Source organism: Schistocerca cancellata, chromosome 9 (genome assembly GCF_023864275.1).
Source record: "Schistocerca cancellata isolate TAMUIC-IGC-003103 chromosome 9, iqSchCanc2.1, whole genome shotgun sequence".
NCBI classification, from domain to species: domain Eukaryota; kingdom Metazoa; phylum Arthropoda; class Insecta; order Orthoptera; family Acrididae; genus Schistocerca; species Schistocerca cancellata.
In genome coordinates, this window is record NC_064634.1 from 316,835,328 (window position 1) to 316,859,660 (window position 24,333).

Below are 24,333 nucleotides of genomic sequence, written 5' to 3' on the forward strand. Positions count from 1 at the left end.
AAAAGAGGATGGACAAGTGTAGTGTAGGCAGTCTCCTAAGTAGGTCTGTTACATTTTCTATGTGTCCTGCCAATAAAACACAGTCTTTGGTTAACCTTCCCCACAACACTTTCTGTGTGTTCCTTCCAATTTAAGTTGTTCATAATTGTAATACCTAGGTATTTAGTTGAATTTATGGCTTTTAGATTAGACTGATTTATCATGTAACCGAAGTTTAACAAGTTCCTTTTAGCACTCATGCGGATGACCTCACATTTTTCGTTATTTAGGGTCAACTACCACTTTTCACACCATTCACATATCTTTTCTAAATTGTTTTGCAGTTTGTTTTGATCTTCTGATGCCTTGTGCAGAATCAAAATCTGAGTTTTAAAATATAGATCCCAGTCCACTTCCATATAGATACAAAGTCCGAAAGGAACTAGATTGAATCACAAGTTCACTATGACACAGTTTCCAAGTTGTGAAGCCAAAGTAAAGGCAAAACTAGACATTTTACAAGTCCACAAATTAGTAAGTCTGGCAAAGACACTCTTTAACGACAAACACAGAAAATTACAAGTCTACAGATTGGTCACAACATTGGGGTGATGTCTTCTTCAGCAAGGCCATGTTGCAGGTTCTGAGACACAAAGATAGGCTCAGATAGCAATGATGGCACAGCAGTGGCTCTGGAGTGTGTTCCTAATTGAAGAAATGCATAAGCATTTGGCACCTGATCCAGGAAGCCCACCAGAATAAACTGGCCTCTCAGGACATGTGTGACAGCTGAAGAACAACTCTCAATGCCAAGGTACATTCAGTCTTGCTTCCTGTCATGTGGCTGGTGTAGGAAAGAGGTTCGTGGAACACGTGACCTCTTCTGGTGCCTTGGTCACTGTCTTGTGGCCGCATGTACGGTGACAGCCCTCCTGTGTTGGTTGCAAGAAAGGTGGCTGCCCACATAACTCGGATGTAATGTGGTTTGCACGCAGAGTAGACATTAGCATACTGCAGCCAACATTTTCAGTTACTAATGTCAGTAGTGAGAAAGATTATGTGGAACTATTCAGACAATTTGCACTCTTTATTCCCTATTAGTTAATAATGTGCTGTTTTGTGTAACATAAAATGAAATATAGAATACATAAAACTTTAGAGACAAGAGACAAGCAAGACAGTACACATTTCTTTAATCCTTAGGTCCTAGCATTTTTTTCTCTCTAATCTTGCTACAGCTTTACACGGCATGATTTCTTTTCTGTGAAAGAATCTATTACCTCATCAAAGTTCGTCAAATGCTATGCTACATGAAAAATCGAAAAGTTGCCGTCTAATACTGAAAAAACTGTTAATACAGTTAGTACCCAAGACTGGTGTGATTTCTCCACCTGATTACATCTATTTTGTCACTGTCTGCTAGATGAAACTAAATAGGCCTGTCTAATATTGCAGCAATTGTGACACACACCAAATAAACGAGACTGTTTTGGCACAAATGGTCATTTTTATTGCACGACAGAATGTAATTCATGAAGTACCAGTATGAAATGCCTATTAGGCCTAATAAAAGCAAAAAGCCTTATGTTAGGAATAGTTTCACATTTCATTCATATGCTCCAGCTCCTCAAGCATGAGATCGGAAAGAAGTAATAGTAGTACGAAATTTTTGTATAAATTTGGAATTGTCATATTCTTCCATAATTTGTGTGGTGTCCCAATTTCTTCTCTTTCCTCATCCTAACAAACAATATTGTCATCACTAATTCTGTAACTATTCCTGCCAGTGACAAGACTCATTCTCTAGTTGACTTCACTAAGCCTGCCACAATCACCGGCTTAGTTATCCTGTGTTTATTCCCCGGTTAGGAGTTATTACGCGTTCATACAATGCATTCCTTGTGCTACTCCCGGCTACTAGCCGGGGACTGTACAACTGGCCATTACTAGTGTAGCGATCTGGCCAAAACTTTTCTGTCAAAATTTCATCTTCTTGGATACACCGAGAAGATAATACACAATTTTTCTTATCTGTTATTCCTGTGAGTCATTTATTTCCACTCTGGTAGTCTGAATCTATGGATTTTGCTAGTAATTATAACAAAGTTGATAATTTGCAAACATAGTCAACCCCATAACAAACAGTGTTTGGCAATCACCCATTTGGCTTTATTCTGCTCAGATCATATAGCCCCATCCTCTTCTGTCTACAGGAAAGTTTATTTCTAGATGCGATTGGGATTCCTTTTGCAGAGACATCACGTACACTATGATTAATTCAGAAATCAACTTACAATGTGTTCAAAAATGTTAAACAATCTATAGGGGTGCATTTCAAAATTATATGAATAATCAATAGACCAACATGTGCAGGATGCTAGGCACTCCAGAATAAACTTGGCTCCCCCCTCCCCCCCTCCTCCCCCCCCGTCCTTGAAATTGCCGGGGCAGACACCCCAGTTGCACTCCCCCACCCCCTCACTCGCCAGCTCCTAGATCCAAGCCTGTTCAGCATGCATGAGTCTGGCAGCTTGGGCACACCAGCAAAATTTTTCCAGGTAGCACTGGCTGCTCGCTGCTACTGCTTATACAGCTAACAACCACACTTCTGTAGCCAGAAGCGGGAAAAGGTACTACTCATGCACGACTCAACTGCGCATACGCATGAGCCTGCTCGCAACTGCTCGAACAATCTAATATAAACATGAGGCCCACGAGAAAGACAGGCCGCTGCACGTATGTCACAAGGATAGGCCTGAGCTCGTGTGCTCGCTCACTCAACTCAGCAGACTAAATGCATTTCTAAACCTGCTAACTCGCGGTTAGGTGTTTATGTACTAACAAGAATTACATCTTGATATGATGCTTCATGCAGCCGATAATCATAACGGCACAATTTTAATTTTATTGTACTGCAGTACAGCCGTAACAAATTATTAGTAGGCCTATGGTCTTCCGATTGTTGGAGGTCTAATAAACAGTAAGACTTCATAACGGTGGATTCTAGTAAAAGTTGCAATAGTTGTTTGTACGTTAGTTATGAGTTAAGAGGTGTTGAAACACAGTGTGTCTGCTCAGCTGAGTGAGCGAGAGAACTCAGGCCTACTTTCGTGACGTACGCACCATGGCCTCTCTTTCTCGTGGCCCTCGATGTAAACATTTGTGACGTCATGCTCATCGGAGGCAATTTGTTGTTATGAAGCATTGCGTGGTCTTCCTAAAGCGTTTGACACATTTTGCTGCTGGCTTGTATCAGCACTGTGTTTTGTTGTTGTATGTAGCACATTTCCTTTGCAACTGAAGTTTTATTTTAATTTTTTCCTCTCGTTCATGTGTTATTGCTGGAGTATTATTCTGCAGTAGCGGGATACAGTAATATCCTCTGTTAGAGTATCAGTTCTTACCAACCAAAATTACAAAAATTTAACTGCAAACTAAAACAACGAAAAATTCCTGGAATTCTAAAAAAATCCCAGGATTTTCCAGGTTTTCTCCTGGATGAAAAAACTCCCTGGTTTTTCTCGGATCTCCCAGTTGTCCCGGGTCGTATGCCCCTTGTTTATTTCTTGATTTGTTCTCCTCGGTGTCGACGTAATGGCTGTTTGAGACCAAAAATTGGGCCCTTATACATCCTCACAATAATAGGTCCTGGAACTACACATTGTTCGAAGTTTAATTTACAGAAATTACAATTAAAACTTAACTCATTAAATTAACTGAAAACATCGAAAAATTGGTTCTTTTTAACAGTTTCTTCTACTACAAGGATCAAGCCAAATTATTTGTTTAAATCATGAAATTAACATATATAGTTATGCAGACAATGCTTTTGACAAAACTGTTAATTACTTTGGAATTAATTAATGGCTAGTTTTGCTAACATGTTTCTGACTAGAGCCAAATAGATACTTCAAGATAATTAGCATTTCATGTACCAAATGTTTAAAATTAGTACAGAATTTATATTTGTTTATAAGTCAACAATAGAACTTAAGTTACGAAACAATTACAGATTTCTCCCTATAACAAAACATACTAACTAGGAATAGTCAACATAAATTAGAAAATCAATTATATCCATAAAACTAAGCACAAAATTAGATCTGGTGTTACATTCTTTAAAACTGAGGGCCAGCCTTTCTCTTTTATGAAAATACCGATTACACTCACATATGTTAATGGTAATTAGTTAAAATTGAAAAAAAAAACGAATTTAAGTAGGCAGATGGCAAAACAAGAGGGGAAGTAAAAATATCCCAGCTTGCTTCGTCACATCACTCCCTCGTTGGATTGACCAGATAGATATTGCAAATAGCTAACTGGGAAAGTCAGTGACCACAAGTGACCCCAGAAATTGAGTTTAAAATCCACACACAGAAAATTTTACATACGAAATCTTATCAAAAACTACAGTACATATATTTGTTTAAATTTATACTTACATGAACTGGCCATATGAAAATCCCCATACAAAGTATTTACATACAGTGTATTGTCCATTTGCACAAAATATCCACAAGTTATACTTTTAACAAAAATTAAGGCATCTTCATAATAAGTGATGTCCTTTTTGGGTAAGTGAAGATTACATTTATAGATACAAATCATTTGATACAAGTCCTGTCTTGCTTCAAATAATAAATCCTCCTGGGTTGCAATAGACAGAAAATTTCACTTTCTCAATGTTTAGTATTTTTCACAAGCAGTTTCACACTTTTAATGAGCTTTTTTTACATTTTCTCACAAAGTTGCCCAAACCTCAACAGGTCCAAGTGGCAGTTATTAAGGAAATGCACTGCTATCGGTTCCCTTGCAGGTGGTTCTCCTCCACCACAGTACATGAGACAATTAGAAAAAATACCCTATTTTAGTACACTTACTTTTACTTCTAACTTAAGTATAGGAAAAAAATTGTTCAACACAATGGCAAATAGTAGTCATTACATCATAAATAAATACATTACATAGTCCTCTTAACATCACAATAATTATTATTAAAATTGACTTTAGTATGAAAGGGATGGACTAGAAAAAATTTTAAATCAAGTGCACATTACACTACAATACATTACTCTAAGTCATAACTGTCCAAAACTGGTTAAACTTGAAAGATTTGGGTCTCTCTTCCATTTGCAAAATAGCAAAAACTTAAGATGTGCAGTAGCATAGATTTATTAATCATTACATTATGAAAAAAGAATAGAGTCAGTATCAAATAACTTAATTACCACTCAAATGAAAATTACGGGGATGGAAGTTGTACCAAATCATTGCCCCATTTCTCTACTCAACTCTGAGCACTACTCTCATTCCACCAGAAAATTAAATCCTCACAAAATCACACCAAATGTTTGACCTCTCAGAACTACTCACATCAGTCTAGCACCACTGTTACCAGTTAATCAGCAAAATTACTGTTCTTCGTGACAGTATTACTACTTTAAGCTCATAGTTCCTCAGAACACAAATAGAAGTTTTCAGATAACCTATAGATACAATAATACAGCATTATATGACTTGTAACCCATTAAAAGAGTGCTCTTTTGGTTAAACGCTCATTCCCAACTGCAGTGTCATGAATTGCACAATATAAACAGTACCCAATGTTGCCTAATTCACAATTAGATCATCATTACAGTTGCACCTCATTTGTTTGTATACATTTCTCTTTTTCATTACTCAAGCATGTTGGTCAGCTCCATTATTTTACTTACATTTCTTACCTTGTTAGCTAGAGGAGTGCATTCTCAAAAAAATATCCCTACTGCAGAGACAGGCTCTGTAACCATTAAGACCGTAACATTATTCATTGTTTTATTATTTCATTATTGTATCATTATCTAATAAATAAACACCTGCTCTGCTTATCAAATGCAAAATTGACTCTACTGAAAAACACTCCACAGTAACAGATCCTTATGCTAAGGCAAACTTAACTTTCTTTACCGATCAGACAAAATTATCACTCAGAAAAAATATTATTTCACTGTATTCCATCAAATTGCTTGAGATTCTGGTCTGAAAGGAAATATACATACAAATCTTACTTATTCTTTCCACACACATTACTATGTTTAAAGTTGTAATTCCTTAATGTTAGAAGAGGCTGTACCATAACACACTTCTACAGGTAGATGGTTATTTCTACGTACTGATTGCACCGAACACAAACACTTCTATTATACCACAATTAATATTAAGATCTCATATTTAAGATGGTTTTTGCTGCATATTGCCTCTGCTGCTGCACCAATGAGCTGATTACTTCAGATGTTAATCATCCTCCACACATGTTGACACCTTTCATTTTCTGTTTACCTTACCACCTTGTTTGGCCGAAATTCTTTAATCATGGTACCACTTTATTTTCTCCCATCTGCTTATGATTACATTATTTATCACTAACACAACATAATATATATAAATAATATTGGAGAAACCTTTTCTAAAATATTCTTATACTAAAGTATCCTACTACGCAAAATTACATGAAAGTCGAAGATAGTGTTTCTGATTTACATATAAACTACAAATAGTATAGGAGAAGAGTGTGACTGCCTCAGGAAATATGCAAAATGACTCAGACAGCTGGGGTAAGCATTATCGCCACATAAATTTTTGTTTACAACAGAATATAGCTGGCTTCTTCCTTCTTCTTGGCTGGCTCATTATCTTTATCATCAGAAAAGTCTTCAACATTACAGAATAGACCTTCTTTGTCTACTTTTTCAGAATGAATGAGGTCATTGTCTGTAATATCTTTTGTCCTAACATTTTGATGGTAGACAGATAAAGTTTTTTCTCCTATCACCACTGCATCTGCAGAAATTGTTCCCAATTATTCTGTGTCAATAAGATCCACTTCTTGAAGAAGACCATCGCAGTATGCGGACACGACTTTTAACTGATGTTTTGCAATTGCATTAAACATTGAATTGGGAGTCACCTCCATTTTTGCAGTAAAAATGTAAATTTTATGATTTTTTTAAAAAATTTCAAATACACTTTCTTGCTACATTATTAAGGTCTCCCCACTATGCAAGTTAGCTGCCAAACCGGGCCAGTCTCTGTGTCTGCAGGACAAAGCATTCAGGTGCAAAGCAGTTTTGGGTTTCTTACCCAATTACAGGTATAAGGGGTCTCATAAATCATGACATTTTCAGGAAAACTTTTGCTCATTTATGTATCTGTCCTAATGCACTACTATACGTGTACAAAATTTGAAGTAAATCCGTGATCTGAACGTTGTGGCCTCCTCTTGTCAGCTGTAAAGAAACTGGCGGTTCCCTCATATTTTCTAGCAGTTACTTTTATCGCATTTGATTTTAAGTTTCCAGCAGCTTTTTCTGGATGAGTTCTCATATGCCACTGTGTTACAGGTATGGACCAGACACAGCAGAGCACCAACATGTCAGCACTGGTGGTGGGAAATCCAAGACTTCCTGGCTCAGTCACTGAGCAGTGGGGTTGGAGTGACATTCCGTATGCTGAGCAGGAAGCTGCCATGGTGGCGGAGATGTTACAGGCAAAAGCTTTGGTTGGGGCACAGGTATACTCTTGATTTCTAGCAAACTTTTAGTTTAACAGCATTAGTAATAATTTTCAGAAATGACAAATATGCACTATGTGACACTTTTATTTTTGCTGTAAAATATTATAAAAGGAATTTTGTTTAATCTCAGTTCCTGAGTGACTCAAACCATTATATAGGATAGCTATGAGGTGTATATGAAAATTAAGCTCACTTCAGCTACACTATGTGATCAAAAGTATTTGGACACTCCCAAAAATATACATTTTTCATATTAGGTGCATTGTGCTGCCACCTACTGCCAGGTACTCCATATCAGCAACCTCAGTAGTCATTAGACATTGTGAGAGAGCAGAATGGGGCACTCCGGGGAACTCACGGACTTCGAACATGGTCAGGTGATCATCTGCTCAGACCATCACACAGGAATTCCAAACTGCATCAGGACCCACTGCAAGTACTATGACAGTTAGACGGGCGGTGAGAAAACTTGGATTTCATGGTCAAGCGACTGCTCATAAGCCACACATCAAGCCGGTAAATACCAAACAACGCCTCGCTTGGTGTAAGGAGCGTAAACATTGGGTGATTGAACAGTGGAAAAGTGTTGTGTGGAGTGATGTATCATGTAACACAATGTGGCAATCCAATGGCAGGGTGTGGGTATGGCCAATGCCCGGTTAATGTTATCTGCCAGCACTTGTAGTGCCAACAGTAAAATTCGGAGGCAGTGGTGTTATGGTGTGGTCATGTTTTTCATGGAGGGGGCTTGCACCTCATATTGTTTTGATGGAACTATCACAGCACAGGCCTACATTGATGTTTTAAGCACCTTATTGCTTCCCACTGTTAAATAGAAATTCGGGGATGGCAACTGCATCTCAACATGATCAAACACCTGTTCATAATGCACAGCCTGTGGCAGAGTGGTTACTCGACAATAACATCCCTGTGATAGACACAGAGTCCTGCACAGAGTCCTGACATGAATCCTAAAGAACACCTTTGGGATGTTTTGGAATGCCAACTTCATGCCAGGCCTCACCGACTGACATCGATACCTGTCCTCAGTGCAGCACTCCCTGAAGAATGGGCTGCCATTCCCCAAGAAACCTTCCAGCACCTGATTGAATATATGCCTGCGAGAGTGGAAGCTGTCATCAAGATTAAGGGTGAGTCAACACTGTATTGAATTCCAGCATTACCGATGGAGGGTGCCACGAACTTGTAAGTCGTCTTCAGCCAGGTGTCCTGATACTTTTGATCACATAGTGTATAAGTAAAATACCAGAATAGTTTAAGTAATTTTATAAAAAAACTCATAAAAATCACATGTTTGTATAATCACCATTCAGAATTAAATACTTGTCACATTTCTTTATGATTTAACAAATTGCCTTTGAATGAAATTTGGCCACCTGCAGTTTTGGAACAAAATGAGAACCATGACTTATTACTTTCAGTACAGTACAAATTTTGCAATGAATGTCAACAGTTTCGAGAGTCATCAGAAACAGGATGTGTTGCAGATCAAATTGCCCATTTTGATCTAAACGTTGTGCATCTTTTTATAAAAGGCATTTTGGAATAATTGCACTGTTTTGCAGTTCTCCATGTCTTTCTTCTTTTTTCTTCTTAACATTGGAGAGACAACCCAATTATTCTGAGATCGTAAGATTATATATCCTATCTTCATCTGTTATTTTCATAAATGTGATTATTTCACTTAAGTTGTTAGTGTATTTGAAGTAAAAGAATCCCCAGAACAACTCTTCAACAAAATAACTATGAAAGAACCATTTTTTCAACCAAGCAGAAGCAAACTAATAATACACCCACTCCCAGAAGTGCTTTCAGAACCAAAGGCTACATCAGTCAGCAAAAGAGGAAAATGCTGTGAAGAATCTTAATTATTAAAGAATCAGGTAACTGTGCTTCCTGGGTCAAGGGAGAGACATTTGGAAAGGATATGAGAGAGTTAATACTTTCTTGATATACTGTTACTGTTGTATTGTACTGGACTTATACATAAGGCAGTATCTCTGTAGATTCAGAAGAAAAACACATGGATGGAATTAGTATTTCAATTTAGAAATAAAATAAAGAGACTGAAATCTATATGAAGAATAAAAAAAGAACAGGTGTAACATAATGGAAATATGGCACATTATGTATTATGTTGGTTTTCTTTAAGCAGCTTATGATTCAGTTGTCCAAAATTCCATGAATATTTATTTCTAGTGAACTACCCTTCTCTTACTAGTTGAAAAAGAATTATAGCTCATTGTATTCAATGATGACATATTAGTTGGAAGAAAGGCCTTGGTTCGGTGTTCACTGGTAATGACATTGGAAAGAATGACATATATTTACTGGCGAGTGTCATCAACCGCCATAACTGAGATAGTTGAAGTATGTTATTGTAGTGGCAATTGCTGTGCCAGTAACCAGCTTGATCTCTGATAATAGCACAAATTTTCATAATCAGTGTTTGGCTGGCAGAGAGATGATACTGGTGTCTTACTGTTTGTGGCTAACAGACTATTTGTCAGTGCCCAGTGTTATGTTATGAATATCTCTACAGTCTCTCTCGTGGGATGAGGACAGATAGCACTGTAGGTGGTAAGCTGTCTGCCATGTGGTGGCCTTAAACATAATGGACACTCTTTGTGTTATACAGGAAGAGCAGTCTGTGTGCTAGCAATAGTCTTCACATAATCCCACCCCGTCCCCCATCTCTTCATCATCCCCTCTATAGAAATATAACTACCCTCTATTGAGGCCCCATTAGTCACCTGCACTACACAGATAATTTAAGACACTTGATACAGGAGCTGCTGAGAAAGGTGCAAGTGGGCAATGACACACACAGGAGTATTATTTTCTCTTGCCATATACTATTATTTGTTTGTTGACAAGTGATTTTTCCTTTTAAATGGGATTTTGCTTTAAACATAACATGAAACAAAGTCCGGATACTTTTTAAGTAAATACACAAAATTATTTTTCAATATTTTTTATCACAGTTAATAGAGCACATTTTCAACATAATTTTGTATTGTATAGTTACATTTTGTGTGTGTGTTGCATTAACTGGCAGTGAGTCTCATTGGTTCATCGGCTTTAAGTGTGTTGTATGTGTTTCAGAGTTATTAGTACTGTTGAGCAGGATGTACACATGTTTCCAATTGAATATTTGTGAATTTTTACAGCAAGAAACAAGAATTATCAATATCTTTGTTTAATGATGCTAATACAGAGACAATATATCAACACATGGAGCTTTTTCAGTATACAGTCTCTAGGCCAAATAAAGACGAAATTAATTAATTATTTTACAGGCTAGCAAGGAAGCAGTATTACGACAGATCGGTGAAGCTGAATGTGTACATCTAGCTACACATGTGTCCTGGAAGTTGTCAGCTATTGTACTCTCTCCAGGAGATGTGGTTGACTCACAACAGCCAAAGAGGTACTTTGCCACTGCAGGATCTGATCCTGGACATGAGCAGGGAGATGAAGAGGGATCAGAGGTATTGACTAATTTACTACTTTTACAGAAGTCATCTCTAGCCACTTAATATTGCAGGAGTCTAATTCACAACTATAAAAAGGTGTTATTGACTGTTTGTTAGTTATGCTTTATGTGAAAATTGTTGTTCGTTTTGGATAAAAGAAATGTTACATTTAAGTGGAAGTCGATGATTTATGACACTTAGTTCTTTCACAGGAAAATGTCAACAATGCATTGTTAGAACCTTTACAATATCAATAATATTTATTTGTGTACTCTAGAGATCACTGGGTGTGTGTGCCTTGGATGATTTTGTTATTATATAGATCATATATTCTATTTATCAAACATAAATAAGTAGCCAGCTTACAATGTTACTTCACTTTTTCTTTTAGAAACTAATAATCTCAATGGAACATGAAAGCAACTCATGAATGTTGTGACACACGAAAGTACAAGCAAATATAAATTATATATTGGCCTGTACAGTGACACCTTTCCAGATAATTTCAAAAATTCTTGTTATCACCATGTGTCCGTTAATATTGTAGTTGTGATCCAGGTTCCCTCCAGACATTTTGATTTAAACTTTTCAGTCAAACGTTAATTGTTCTGCAACACAAAGCCTTGGGTAATTGCTTTCCTTATGTTAGCAAAGTTCAAAAATATCATTTAATTTTATTGCAATGAAGAACAAGAAAAGACCTTAGACTACTTTTAAAAAATCTGCTCTCTCTCTCTCTCTCTCTCTCTCTCTCTCTCTCTCTCTCCCTTACACTCAAATATCAGGTGTCATCCCATGCATATTATTCGTGAAGGAAAATCCTAGTGACCTCCCATTTTGAAACTAAAGGTAAATGACCTTTTTTGGTACACAACATTTTAAAAAATGAAAATTTACTATTTTGGTAGCCCATGTCCATGTGCATTAAAGACATGCAGCTATACTCTGCAAACTACTGTGAAGAGCATGGCAGAGGGTATGTCCCATTGTACCAATCATTAGCAGTTTCTTCTGTTTCATTCACATATTCAGATCACATACAACACTAAGTGCATTTCAGTTCAGACTGACGTGATTGAAGGATTCTTCATTTTAATGAATGTTTCTTTGTTTGTCCCATATGAATTCATATGCCATTAATTTTACAATTGGTTCATGAGTTGTTGCAAGAAATGTGTGTATTTAATATATTTTAGCAGCAGTTCATGTGGTTTCGGTGTGCGAATGTGAGCACAAGACATAATTGAATTGAATTGTATGCAAATAGTAACATTTCAGTTCTGTTTGATGTAACAAGTGGTGTTGATTATGAAATTCCAATTGCTGACTGACATTAGCTAGTAGATATCATGTTTTCTTTTCTTTTTCAAAGTGAATTTGTAATAGTCATCACAAAGCATCAGTTTCACTGTGAAATCAGTTATGCCACCCAAAGGACAAGTGACTGGTCAATTTAAATGACATGCATGAAAGAAAATGTTAGAAACAGATGAACAATGGGAAGTGAGACTTGAAATCATTCAAATACACACTGCTCAAACCCATTCATGTAAAACGGATGAACAATGGGAATCAAGACTGGAAATGACTTGAATACACAATGCTCAAGCCTGTTCATCTGGAACAGTCAAGCAATAGGAAGTAAGACTGTATACCATTTGAGTATGTACTGATAAGTTCAGATGAACATTGCACACTGATTTACAGCTTGCTGCATTCCAGTACAATGATAATATTTTCATTACATGCAGTCTTCATCCAAGTGTGTCTAGTGGAAAAGTGGATGAAGTATCCATGTATTGTAGTGCTCTCAAATTTAAGAATGAAAACCAGGTATGTTTCAGAATTATATTTGATACTTGAGCCATTCAGCCATTCGTATCAAGTGACACAAGCCAGTCGAAACATTTCTAGACAAACATATGCAAGTACAACTCATTTTTCCAAATGACATTGCTCAGTGCAACAAATATTGTGCATGAATAATACACGACAACATTCAAAGTGCAAGGGCAAACTTATCATTGTGCAAGACCGGTTCTACCACTGCTGAATACAGATCACAAATATCTTTAAATTTATTTCTTGGGAAAACGTTGATGAGCAGTTTAGGCAGCATTCTTGATTCAATATGGAAAAAAAAAAAAATGGAAGAAATTTTGTTGGATCTCAAACTTTATTCAATGAACATGATAGATTAATTCGATTATTCAGAACTGTCCCAGAACAAATAGCAGCTGATGATTGCACAAAGTAGTAGTTAGAACAGACAAAACACCTGTCAGTTAACATGAAAGACAGGACATGCATCAACAATTGATCAAGTGATGTTCTTTATAACTGGTGAAGAATTTAACTTGTGATATAATTTTTCATCATAGAAGTGGCGTAGTTCGAGTCTCAGAAACACATCGCTCATACTGTAGATTGCAGTATCCAGTTTTAATTTGGTGAGGAACAGTGGATATCATTTCAAAATCAAATTGAGAAGTCTGCAGACAGATGAGAGGAAATAAATACTGTGTGCATATCGACTGATGATTTATAAAAACACTGAAAATCATATCTTGAGATCTTGACAATTGTTCCATCCATCAATACACTGTCAATATAAATGTGAAAACTGAAACTGAACAACTCCAGACTTATTTGAAGTTATCACCAGAAACATGATTCATAGTCCATGTTGCGTATTCAACAAAAGTTCACCATGAATGTGATGTGAAATGCATATCATGATACCCAAGAGTTGTATTGCTGAGACATATACTGGCAATGGCGGACATCAACTGTATCATTGATGAGCAACTGAAGATGGTGGCAGATCATCACTTGAAAGTATGAAGTAATGATGCTGAAGTCGATAATTGTTGGATTGTATCATGTTCACGATTACTCATGAAAATGTACAACAAAGCACACATCACTATTGAGTACTGTAGTGTGATGAAATTGCAAATATGTCTACAAAGGAATGATATGGCGACTTTTAGAGTGGGAAATGCAACAGAATCTAGCAGTGTAATTGACCAGTATCAACTGGGATATTACATCATTAGCAGCAATGAAGCAGTATGGTGTTGTTTGTTAGGTTTTATTTTTTTCAGTCTGTAAACAACATCTACCAGTTGTTCATTTGGCAGTGCACTTTGGAAATGGATGGTACATGTACTTCACAATAGAAAATGTATGTGCGAGAGCATTGTACCCACCATCAACAATGTTAACTGCAATTTTCTCATTGTGCAGACATGATATGTTTCCTGGGATGCTACTTTACTCTAAAGTGCCAACATACTACACATGGAATGGATCAGCGAACAATGCCAAATTAATCTGCAAACAATGTTTTCAGTCATGATTTGCAATGAGAAACACACTTTGATGTCAAGAAATTGGGTACATTTGTTCAAATGAACCTTTTGAAACTGATCCCAGAACAGCACATAGCTTATGACAGGATTATGGGTTGTTTTTCTAGATGCACCCGGAGATATAGGCAAAACTTTTCTCATTTTCCTTACTTTGGCAACTATACGATCATGATAAATTATTGCACAGGCTAGTGCATCATTTGGAATTGTGGCGACTCCTTTGGTTAGTGGCAGACAGTGCATTCAGCACTGAAATTTCCATTGAATAGCCAGACCACAGACACACCAACAAGCAATCTCAACAAAAATTATGGAATGGCTAAAGTACTGCTATAATGTCAACTCATTGTAGGGGATGAATGTACTATGGTGCACAAAAAAATATTGAAACCACTTCATTGTACCCTCAGATATTTGAGATAAAATGAAAAGTTCTTCTATGGCACACTTCTTTTACTCTCTGGTGATTTTCGACAAACTTTACCAGCATAACACTTTCAGTAGCCTTTGGTGAACTTAATGCATGTCTAAAATTGTCAGTTTTTTGACAACACATACAGAAATTAACTTTGAAGACCAGTGTGCATGTATGAAGACCAGTATGCATGTACAACTACAACATGACACTCCATATCCCATAAAAATAATTTTGGATTTTGTGAATGGCAAAATAGCCAATGAACCCACATAATGCATTACATTGCAAACAAACTTCTCTAAAATCACAGCAACCACAGAGAACTTGATTCAAAAAGTTTCTCCAAAAAATCACACAGAACTACAAAAAACATACTTGCTGTATTAGCAGCCAAAAACAACTATGTTAATGCCATTCAGCATTCAGAATGAATTATCAGTGGGAGCAAAAATATATCAGTCTATCTATACATCAATGAATCAGGATTAAGTTGTCCATTATCCAGCTGAATTCTTGAATGCACTTGATTTGCCAGGCATGCTGCCACAAGTTTTAGTATTGGAAATTGGGATGCATATCATTCTTCTCGGAAACATAAATCCACCACAACTTTGCAGTGGTACCAGGCTTTCAGTGAAAAAGACAATGAACAGTGCCACCAAAGTTAAAATTTTAAATTTACAGGAAAAGACGTACTGTTACTACACATCCCAATTCTGAAAAATATATCATTTGAATTCAAATGATTGCAGCGTTCAGAGTGACTTGCATTTGCAATGACAATCAACAATGCACAGGAACAATTACTACAAGAGTGGACTAAATTTGACAAATCCATGCTTCTCCTATGGTCAGCTGTAAGTGGTTTACTCAAGCATTGGAAAACATTGTGATTTATTCACATTTGCACCAGACGGAGACAAAAATTGTATATCCAAAAGCAGCAGAATTTAAATTCAAATACTTTGTTTCTGTGGTTGGCATTGCAACACATGCTGGGTACTTGGCTAGTAGAAGTATAATTGTTAGTTGTCTCACACATAACATTGTCCATGTGTTCTCTTAATGGATAGTAGCTGCCCATATTATATTGTTTGGTGTTTTTTATCTGTAAGATGTAATTTTTTTAAATTAAAATTGAAAAGTCTGAGACAATTAGATGCACCTTTCATATCAAAGTTTGTATGCTCCTGTGAGTTAGACTGACTTGATGTTCAGCTCCCTGTATTTGTAGAAATACTGTTAGTTGCTCTTTCTTCTTTGATGCTAAAAATATTAAGGAGATACTATATAAAACAGTAACATACTTAAATAACAATGAATTTAACAAGGCCAGTATACCATTTCCCCTCCTGCATTTAGTTTTATTTCAAATGGAAGATTTATAACTCACCCTTGAACTCAGATTTGTTGTTGTTTTTTTTGCTATCCATTATGGAAATCCAGTATGCTTGGTAAGTATAAAGATTTGAATATAAGTGAAAAAAATATTTACAGCATTTATAAATGTAAAGACTTAGAAATATTACTAAATTATAAGGTAATATTATATTTTGACAAACCCTGAACTTGAATACATTATCTCACCACCACCCCAACAATGAAGTTTTTAATCTGGCCACTGATCTTTGATGAACTGTGTTTGATTCTCATCTGTAATAGGACAGATATTTATATAGTAGTCCAATTATTGCCGAGGTTTCATCAGTGTCTGTCCCTCCACTTCCAGCTTTTTCAGAACAGTAAAGCTGCATTGCCAGTGCCATTTGGAACTATACAGTACATCTTATTGAAAGGGATGCTTATACTAGAAGCTGCTGTGGCCACATCTGCTAGCATACTTTAATGTTGTCGTAGAAGTTCCAGCTATCAGACATTCAACTTACAAAAAGGTGTTCAAATAACATTTAATTTTTAATATAGTCTTTTCCTGGCATAATGACACAATCTCAACCAGTAAATAATAGTGAAATGGTTTTATAGAGAATGAATGAGACCTTTTATAGACGAAGTAGTAGGAGGCAAGAAGGCACACTAAAAGAAAATAGTTACTTCTTTGTTATCAAACTTTCTTCCATCTTAAAAGCAAAAGGTTGTTTATATATGTAGACACACATTTCCAGTATTCCTCGGATGAGTGGCTGTCTTGATTGTCAGTTATTACCTTTGTTCCACCATCCAGAAATGTCCATTATCACAATAAATGTTTAAGATGTCTGTAAAGACTATTAGCAACTAAGAGCAATACTGAAAAAACTGCATTGTCACAAAGCTTTTATCAAAAATCCAATGTGTCAGGTGTCGAGCACTACGGAGCTGCCGGCGCCCAGCGAGTTCCTGCTCACGGCGGCAGACCTGCTGCAGCTGCGGCTGTCCGCCCGGCTGGTCGTGGTGAGCAGCAGCCACACGAGGGACCACCATGGCTGGGCAAGTGCTGACGGTGTGGTCGGCCTGACAAGGGCGCTGCTCGCTGCCGGCGCTCAATGTGTCTTGGTCTCACTCTGGCCCGTGCCGGACACGGCAGCACGCCTCCTACTCAGAGCTTTCTACTCTGCCCTCTTGCAGGTATGAATTCCAAAAAATACTTTTGATCTAATGATTGTATACATGATAGAAATTATTATGTTAAATGTAGTGATGTATTGTGAATAATACACTTCCTATTGACTGTCACCATTTTTGTCAGTCCTCGATATTAATGAAATATGTAAATGTATGATTAACTACCAGAATGTGTTATTACCACATCCTAAGAGTCTTCATCCCCTTGCCTGCAATGTACAGGGTGGACGAGACATCCCCCTGTCACCTTGTATCAAATGCTAATTGATTTTATTTGTTTTAGTGCAAGTATTTACTTACATATTAAGTGTTCAATACATCTATATGTTCCCCCTCATGCTGTAAATATATTTCCATATTCTTCTTGACATATTTTTGAGCATGTCAGGTGTAGTAGTGTGAAATGCGTGCTCAGCAGCATTGCGCAATTCTTCATTTGTAGCATAATGACATGCCTTAATGATGCCCCGTAACAAAGTACCAGGTATGATGAGGTCAGGGCTACTTGGTGGCCATTTCAAGGGTGCTGGTATTGCTGATGAACCATGACATCTCCACCATCCTGGAAATCATTCATTTAGGAACCATGCACTGTAAGAGCATTGTGAGGAGGTGCTCCATCTTGCTGCAGCCATAAGTGTTCTGGGAGGCCCGTTTCCTCAAGCTGAAGCATTAACCATGTTTGCAACATGTAAATAATTTGCACCATTCTGAGTCTCTTAAAAAAAGTATGGTCTAAGCAGATGTTGTGGTGTCATCCCTGCCCGTATCATTTGTGAGTGAGGTCCCTTTTTAACTCAACTGTGTGATGATGATTATCTTTGGCTCAAACGACAAAATTTGTAGCATGTGAACTGTGATAAATTGCATGTTCATCTGAAAACATAATCTTGGCATAGTTCACTGCATTTGGAAATTGAGTTAACAAAGCATTAACTCATTTACAAACGTCAGTTTAAAAGGTCTGACCTTAAGATCTTTTTTCATGTGTTGCCCTTGGTATACTGAGTTCTGAAGCGTGTTTATGTGTTAACTTCATAGGAGATTGTTAAATCAAAGCAGAGACTCTTGCTCATTTTTCTTCTTGTGCCTTCTTCCTTCCACTCCGTGGCCTGTAATTAACACTGCCAAAAGTAAAAGCTCATCTTTCTCAATCCAGAAATATTGCCTTCCGCGGTGCAGCTTTATTAGATATTTCCTGGAATGCTCCCATAATATGTATCATTGTCAGCTGTGTGTGTTGTCATTCATGCACGCACGCAGTTGTCATTAACTGCTCCTCAATAGTGTAACTATGACCACTCACATTTGCCACGGCTACAAATTAAAACTTGACTGCAACTGTGGAAACATGTAAACACGAATTCCAACGGATTTCAACAATCGATAGCAAGTAATATTGCTACCATCCTGAATAGTAACATTTTATACTAAACAGGGGTTACAGTGGTATGGGGACATCTCACTCATACTGTACATTTATTTTTGACATTTAGAGAGCAATTCATTTTGTGTAAGTGATATTTCCATATGTAAGTATTTTTTCCCATTTGCTTCTATAATCTTGCATGTGGACACGTGTTCTTTGTTACACATATAGAGATTGTGGATAGAATTGTAGAACAGAAAAGCTCATTAATCTGGCATCCAACAGTCCGGAACATTCAATAATCCAGCATCACTTCATATATACCGAATATTTTCAACACATTTGGTAGAATTTAGTCACACTCAGCAATGGTCAGCAAATTTAGGGTTCTCTACTGCCAGTAATAGTTTCAATCACATGTCAAATAGCATCTGCCATGCATGAGTTGCCTATAGCAACTAAAACATCCTGTTTTATTAAAGTGTAATTACAATCAGTGCTGTTCTATATCACAATTACAGTTGTGTTTCTTATTGTTGTGGGAATGTTTTCTAAACTGAGCAACTCTGAAAACAAAGTGGAAGTGAAACATAAACATGTTACGCTTACAATACAACAAAAGCTTGACATCATTAATCAGATTGAGAAAGGTATGAATAGAAATAAAGTTCTGGAAGAATATAAAGTTGGATCTCCAACAATCTATGATGTTAAAAAAATAAAGGCCAACCTTGAAAGTTTGCCTCATAGAGAGTTGCAGTACTCTGCCAAACGGTCTGAAGGAAACCGTGCAACTGGCACTATGATTATGGAAAAAATAAACAGTTCTGTGATGACTTGAGTTTATTAGAAACTGAATGTGTATTTGCTTATGGTTGGCTACACTGATTTAAAACTCGTCATGGAATTTGGAAGCTTGGTGTTGGTGGGGAATCATGATCAGCACATCAAAATGCATCTGAAGAATACAGAGAAACTTTTTGCAAATTAGGCATCATAACTTACTTGCTAGCAAAATCTACAATGCCAATGAAATGAGTGTACTTCGATGTTGTTTACCATGTTCAACTAAAAAAAAGAGAGAGAGAGAGAGAGAGAGAGAGAGAGAGAGAGAGAGAGAGAGAGAGAGAGAAGAAGAAGAAGAAGAAGAAGAAGGGGTCAGTTGACAGTTTTATTGTGGTCAAGTGCTTCTGGTGACCACATGCTGATTCCTTATGTTATTGGCAAGTAAAAAATGACAAGGGATTTTAAAGACATTTTAATAAATCTTCCTGTAATTTATGGAGCCCATTCCAGTGCATGGGTAACTTCAGAATTGTTAGAATTGGTTTTCCAACAATTTTGTACCTTCTGTAAGAAATAATTAAGGAAAAAAAGAAAAAAAAATATTTGCCTGAACAGAGAAGGGTTGTGTTGCTAAATAACTGCAGAGCTCACTCTCCAGCTTCTGAATTGATCTCGGGGAATATATTCATCACGTATCTTCCAGCAAAAGTGACTTCTCTGATTCAGGTAATGGATCAGGGAGTAATTAAAAATTATGGATTATTTACAGAGCTTCTTTTATTCAAGAGCCCATCAATTCAAACTGTTCATTGGTGGATTTTTTTAAAAATTAACATTAAAAATGTTTTTGGAACCATTTTGGTGTGGAATGAAATTAACCCTGCTTCTCTTTGGATGCCCTGGTGCAAACTCTGGCCAAAAGCCTACAAAGAAGAAACAGATTCCACTATTCCAATCGAAAATGCTGCTGTTCTTAAACAGCTAGATGTTGCTCAAAACGAAGTAAGGAATCTGCTGCGAGATGAAGTTTTGGACTGGATAGACATTGAGAATAAAGAACCTGTATTCGAAAAGATATCAGGTGATGTATGAAACAGGCGAAATACCCTCAGACTTCAAGAAGAATATAATAATTCCAATCCCAAAGAAAGCAGGTGTTGACAGATGTGAAAATTACCGAACTATCAGTTTATGCAAAATACTAATGCGAATTCTTTACAGATGAATGGAAAAACTGGTAGAAGCCGACCTCGGGGAAGATCAGTTTGGATTCCGCAGAAATGTTGGAACACGTGAGGCAATACTGACCCTACGACTTATCTTAGAAAATAGATTAAGGAAAGGCAAACCTACATTTCTAGCATTTGTGGACTTAGAGAAAGCTTTTGACAATGTTGACTGGAATACTCTCTTTCAAATTCTAAAGGTGGCAGGGGTAAAATACAGGGAGCGAAAGGCTATTTACAATTTGTACAGAAACCAGATGGCAGTTATAAGAGTCAAGGGGCATGAAAGGGAAGCAGCGGTTGGGAAGGGAGTGAGACAGGGTTGTAGCCTGTCCCCGATGTTATTCAATCTGTATATTGGGCAAGCAGTAATGCAAACAAAAGAAAAGTTTGGAGTAGGTATTAAAGTCCATGGAGAATAAATAAAAACGTTGAGGTTTGCCGATGACATTGTAATTCTGTCAGAGACAGCAAAGGAAGAGCAGTTGAACGGAATGGACAGTGTCTTGAAAGGAGGATATAAGATGAACATCAACAAAAGCAAAACGAGGATAATGGAATGTTGTCGAATTAGGTCGGGTGATGCTGAGGGAATTAGATTAGAAAATGAGACATTTAAAGTAGTAAAGGAGTTTTGCTATTTGGGGAGCAAAATAACTGATGATAGTTGAAGTAAAGAGGATATAAAATGTAGACTGGCAATGGCAAGGAAAGCGTTTCTGAAGAAGAGAAATTTGTTAACATGGAGCATAGATTTAAGTGTCAGGAAGTCATTTCTGAAAGTATTTGTATGGAGTGTAGCCATGTATGGAAGTGAAACATGGACGATAAATAGTTTGGACAAGAAGAGAATAGAAGCTTTCGAAATGTGGTGCTACAGAAGAATGCTGAAGATTAGATGGGTAGATCACATAACTAATGAGGAAGTATTGAATAGGATTGGGGAGAAGAGGATTTTGTGGCACAACTTGACAAGAAGAAGGGACAAGTTGGTAGGACATGTTCTGAGGCATCAAGGGATCACAAATTTAGCATTGGAGGGCAGTGTGGAGGGTAAAAATCATAGAGGGAGACCAAGAGATGAATACACTAAGCAGATTCAGAAGCATGTGGGTTGTGGTAGGTACTGGGAGATGAAGAAGCTTGCACAGGATAGAGTAGCATGGAGAGCTGCATCAAACCAGTCTCAGGACTGAAGACCACAACAACAACAACAACATCAGGTGAACTAATCGTAGAAAGTGTGACAGGGCCAAACAAGGATTTCAACAACCAGATATCAAATCCAGTGAAGAAGAAGGTGCTGACATGGCAAACTCCACACCTTCACTTATCTGGAATGAAGCAACCGCTGCTATTGATAAACTTTTAAGATTTGCTGAAAGCAGCAAATTGTACAACACTGCAGAATTTGTAAATTTATGTACTATGCGCAACGAGTTTTTGAAGAAAAAATTGAACTAAAAAAAAAAAGGACATTGAGTCTTGTTTAGAGTGAATAAAATATAGAAATTATGTATGTATTGTAGTGTGAAACATACACAGTAATATTTTACAGTATACTACTGTACTGTCCAGAATTTAACGTAAAATTTCGAAATTACAGTACAGGATGTGTCCAGTGATTTTTTTTTTCATTTGTTCTCTAAAATGTTGTGTTGTACAGTACACATTTTTCTATCACTTTAACGGAAGCACGGCATGTACGATAAACAATCTAAGGCTGGTCACTAGTTGGACATTGTTTACCTTGTGTCTCCCTCGGTACACCACTATTTTTAAAGATACTTGGTAATCTGGCATTTTCAGTAGCCAGCACCATCAAGGTCAGATTAGTGGATTTCTACTGTACAAAATCACTTTGATCAGTTTATCTACACATATATTCTCAAAATGGGTGCAAAACAATTGATTTTTTGTTTGCAATGTCAAACGGAAGAGATGTGGAGCAACTGTGCTTCCATTCTTCCACCATTGCAAGTGAGATAAACCAAAATTATTGCTCATCTTTGGTGCACTGATGTTGATGAAATTTACTGAGTGAGAACAATAGCTGTAATTTTGTGTATGTGTCTTCATTCTGTGAACATATAGTTGACTTAGAGTTTTTCTTTTGCGTACAGGTGAGTGATAGTACTGATATTCAATTTTTAATTGTTTTGATGGTTCCATAGAAATGTTTTAACTCTATTCACAGGGTTCACGTGTATCAAAAGCTCTAGCAGAAGCCATGCTAACTGTGCAACATACTAAGCATTTTGCTCATCCTGCCAACTGGGCTGGTTTCCTATTGGTAGGAACAGACGTGCGCCTATCAAACAAGGTGGCCCTCATGGGCCAGGCTCTGTGTGAGCTCCTCAAGAGTCCTGACAAGTGTCGTGATGCTCTCAGAGTCACTCTCCATTTGGTAAGTAATTGCAACTGTGGAGAATATTAGCTGGGCCATTCTTTAATTAATACTGAAGATGTACAATATATGCTAATGTTACAATAAGAATCTTTATTAGTTTCATTCGTATCTTGAACCTTGACATGTTGCTCCTCTTATTGTCCTTTGTAACAATCTGTTTTACTGTCAGATTATACTGCAGTTTTCTATTTTACCCATTTTATGTGTGTGCCATTGCAGATGAGGCTAATATATCAATGCTTTGCAATGGTTTTTAAGTCTGTTGTCAAATAATTTGGCCCTCTTGCTTTGTCAAGTACAGTAAAAAAGTTTTCTTATTCTGTAGTTTTTTCTATCAGGCATCAGGACTGAGATGATATAGTGGTTAAGACATGGAAGTCACAACTGTGTTCAAATCTCCAAACTGCTATTCTGTTCTGGTTTTCAGTGGTTTTCATAAATTTCTCTGTTGAATACCTAGTTTACTTAGTGTATGTTAAACAATGTTAAACTTTCTTCTTGTTGTTCACCATTTTCTAACCACTCTCTCATTTTATGACCCTCTTCCACTTTTATCACCCTTTCGATGCAACTTTCTCTTGTTCTTTTTCATATATGAATTGTTTTATTTTCCATTAGTTAATATTACCTTTATTCCATTTGAGGATTACCCCTCCCCCTCCCTCCCCCTCCTCCTCTCCCTCCTCCCTCCCCACCACCCCATGCCATCTTTCATATTTGTTGCCCTCCATAGAGGCCATTAAAAACCTGCTTCCCAAGTGAATTTTGAATAACAGATTTTGAAAATATTATTGGCACTGTTACTGTTGTAAGTTCATGGAATGCTGATTCATTTCTTTACTGATTAACTTAAAATAAAATTTATCATTTCAGGTTGAAAAGTCACTGCAAAGAATCCACCGTGGCCAGAAGAATGCCATGTACACAACGCAAAAGAGCATAGAAAATAAAGTGGGCCATGTAAATGGATGGAAAGAGCTGTTGATGTCTGTGGGATTCAGATTTGAACCTGCAGCCAATGGCATTCCATCATCTGTGTTCTTTCCTCAGAGTGACCCAGAGGAAAGGTTAACTCAGTGTAGTGCCAGTTTGCAGGCTTTGTTAGGTAACAATATATTAAACTTGGAAATTCGTATCTGTGTTGTTACAGAATCTTAGAA

The 24,333-nt window shown here is 37.0% G+C and overlaps 1 protein-coding gene across 1 annotated transcript in view; it reads left to right on the forward strand.

The window, feature by feature from the left end:
• The window catches only part of LOC126101383 (tetratricopeptide repeat protein 28), a 116,660-nt gene that overhangs the window by 74,968 nt on the left and 17,359 nt on the right, over nt 1-24,333 (forward strand). Inside the window, exons 23-27 of the mRNA XM_049912049.1 lie at nt 7,359-7,528; nt 10,852-11,043; nt 17,119-17,385; nt 22,961-23,170; nt 24,047-24,278. Of these exons, the coding sequence (XP_049768006.1) occupies nt 7,359-7,528; nt 10,852-11,043; nt 17,119-17,385; nt 22,961-23,170; nt 24,047-24,278 (1,071 nt within the window). The remainder of the gene's footprint in view (nt 1-7,358; nt 7,529-10,851; nt 11,044-17,118; nt 17,386-22,960; nt 23,171-24,046; nt 24,279-24,333) is intronic.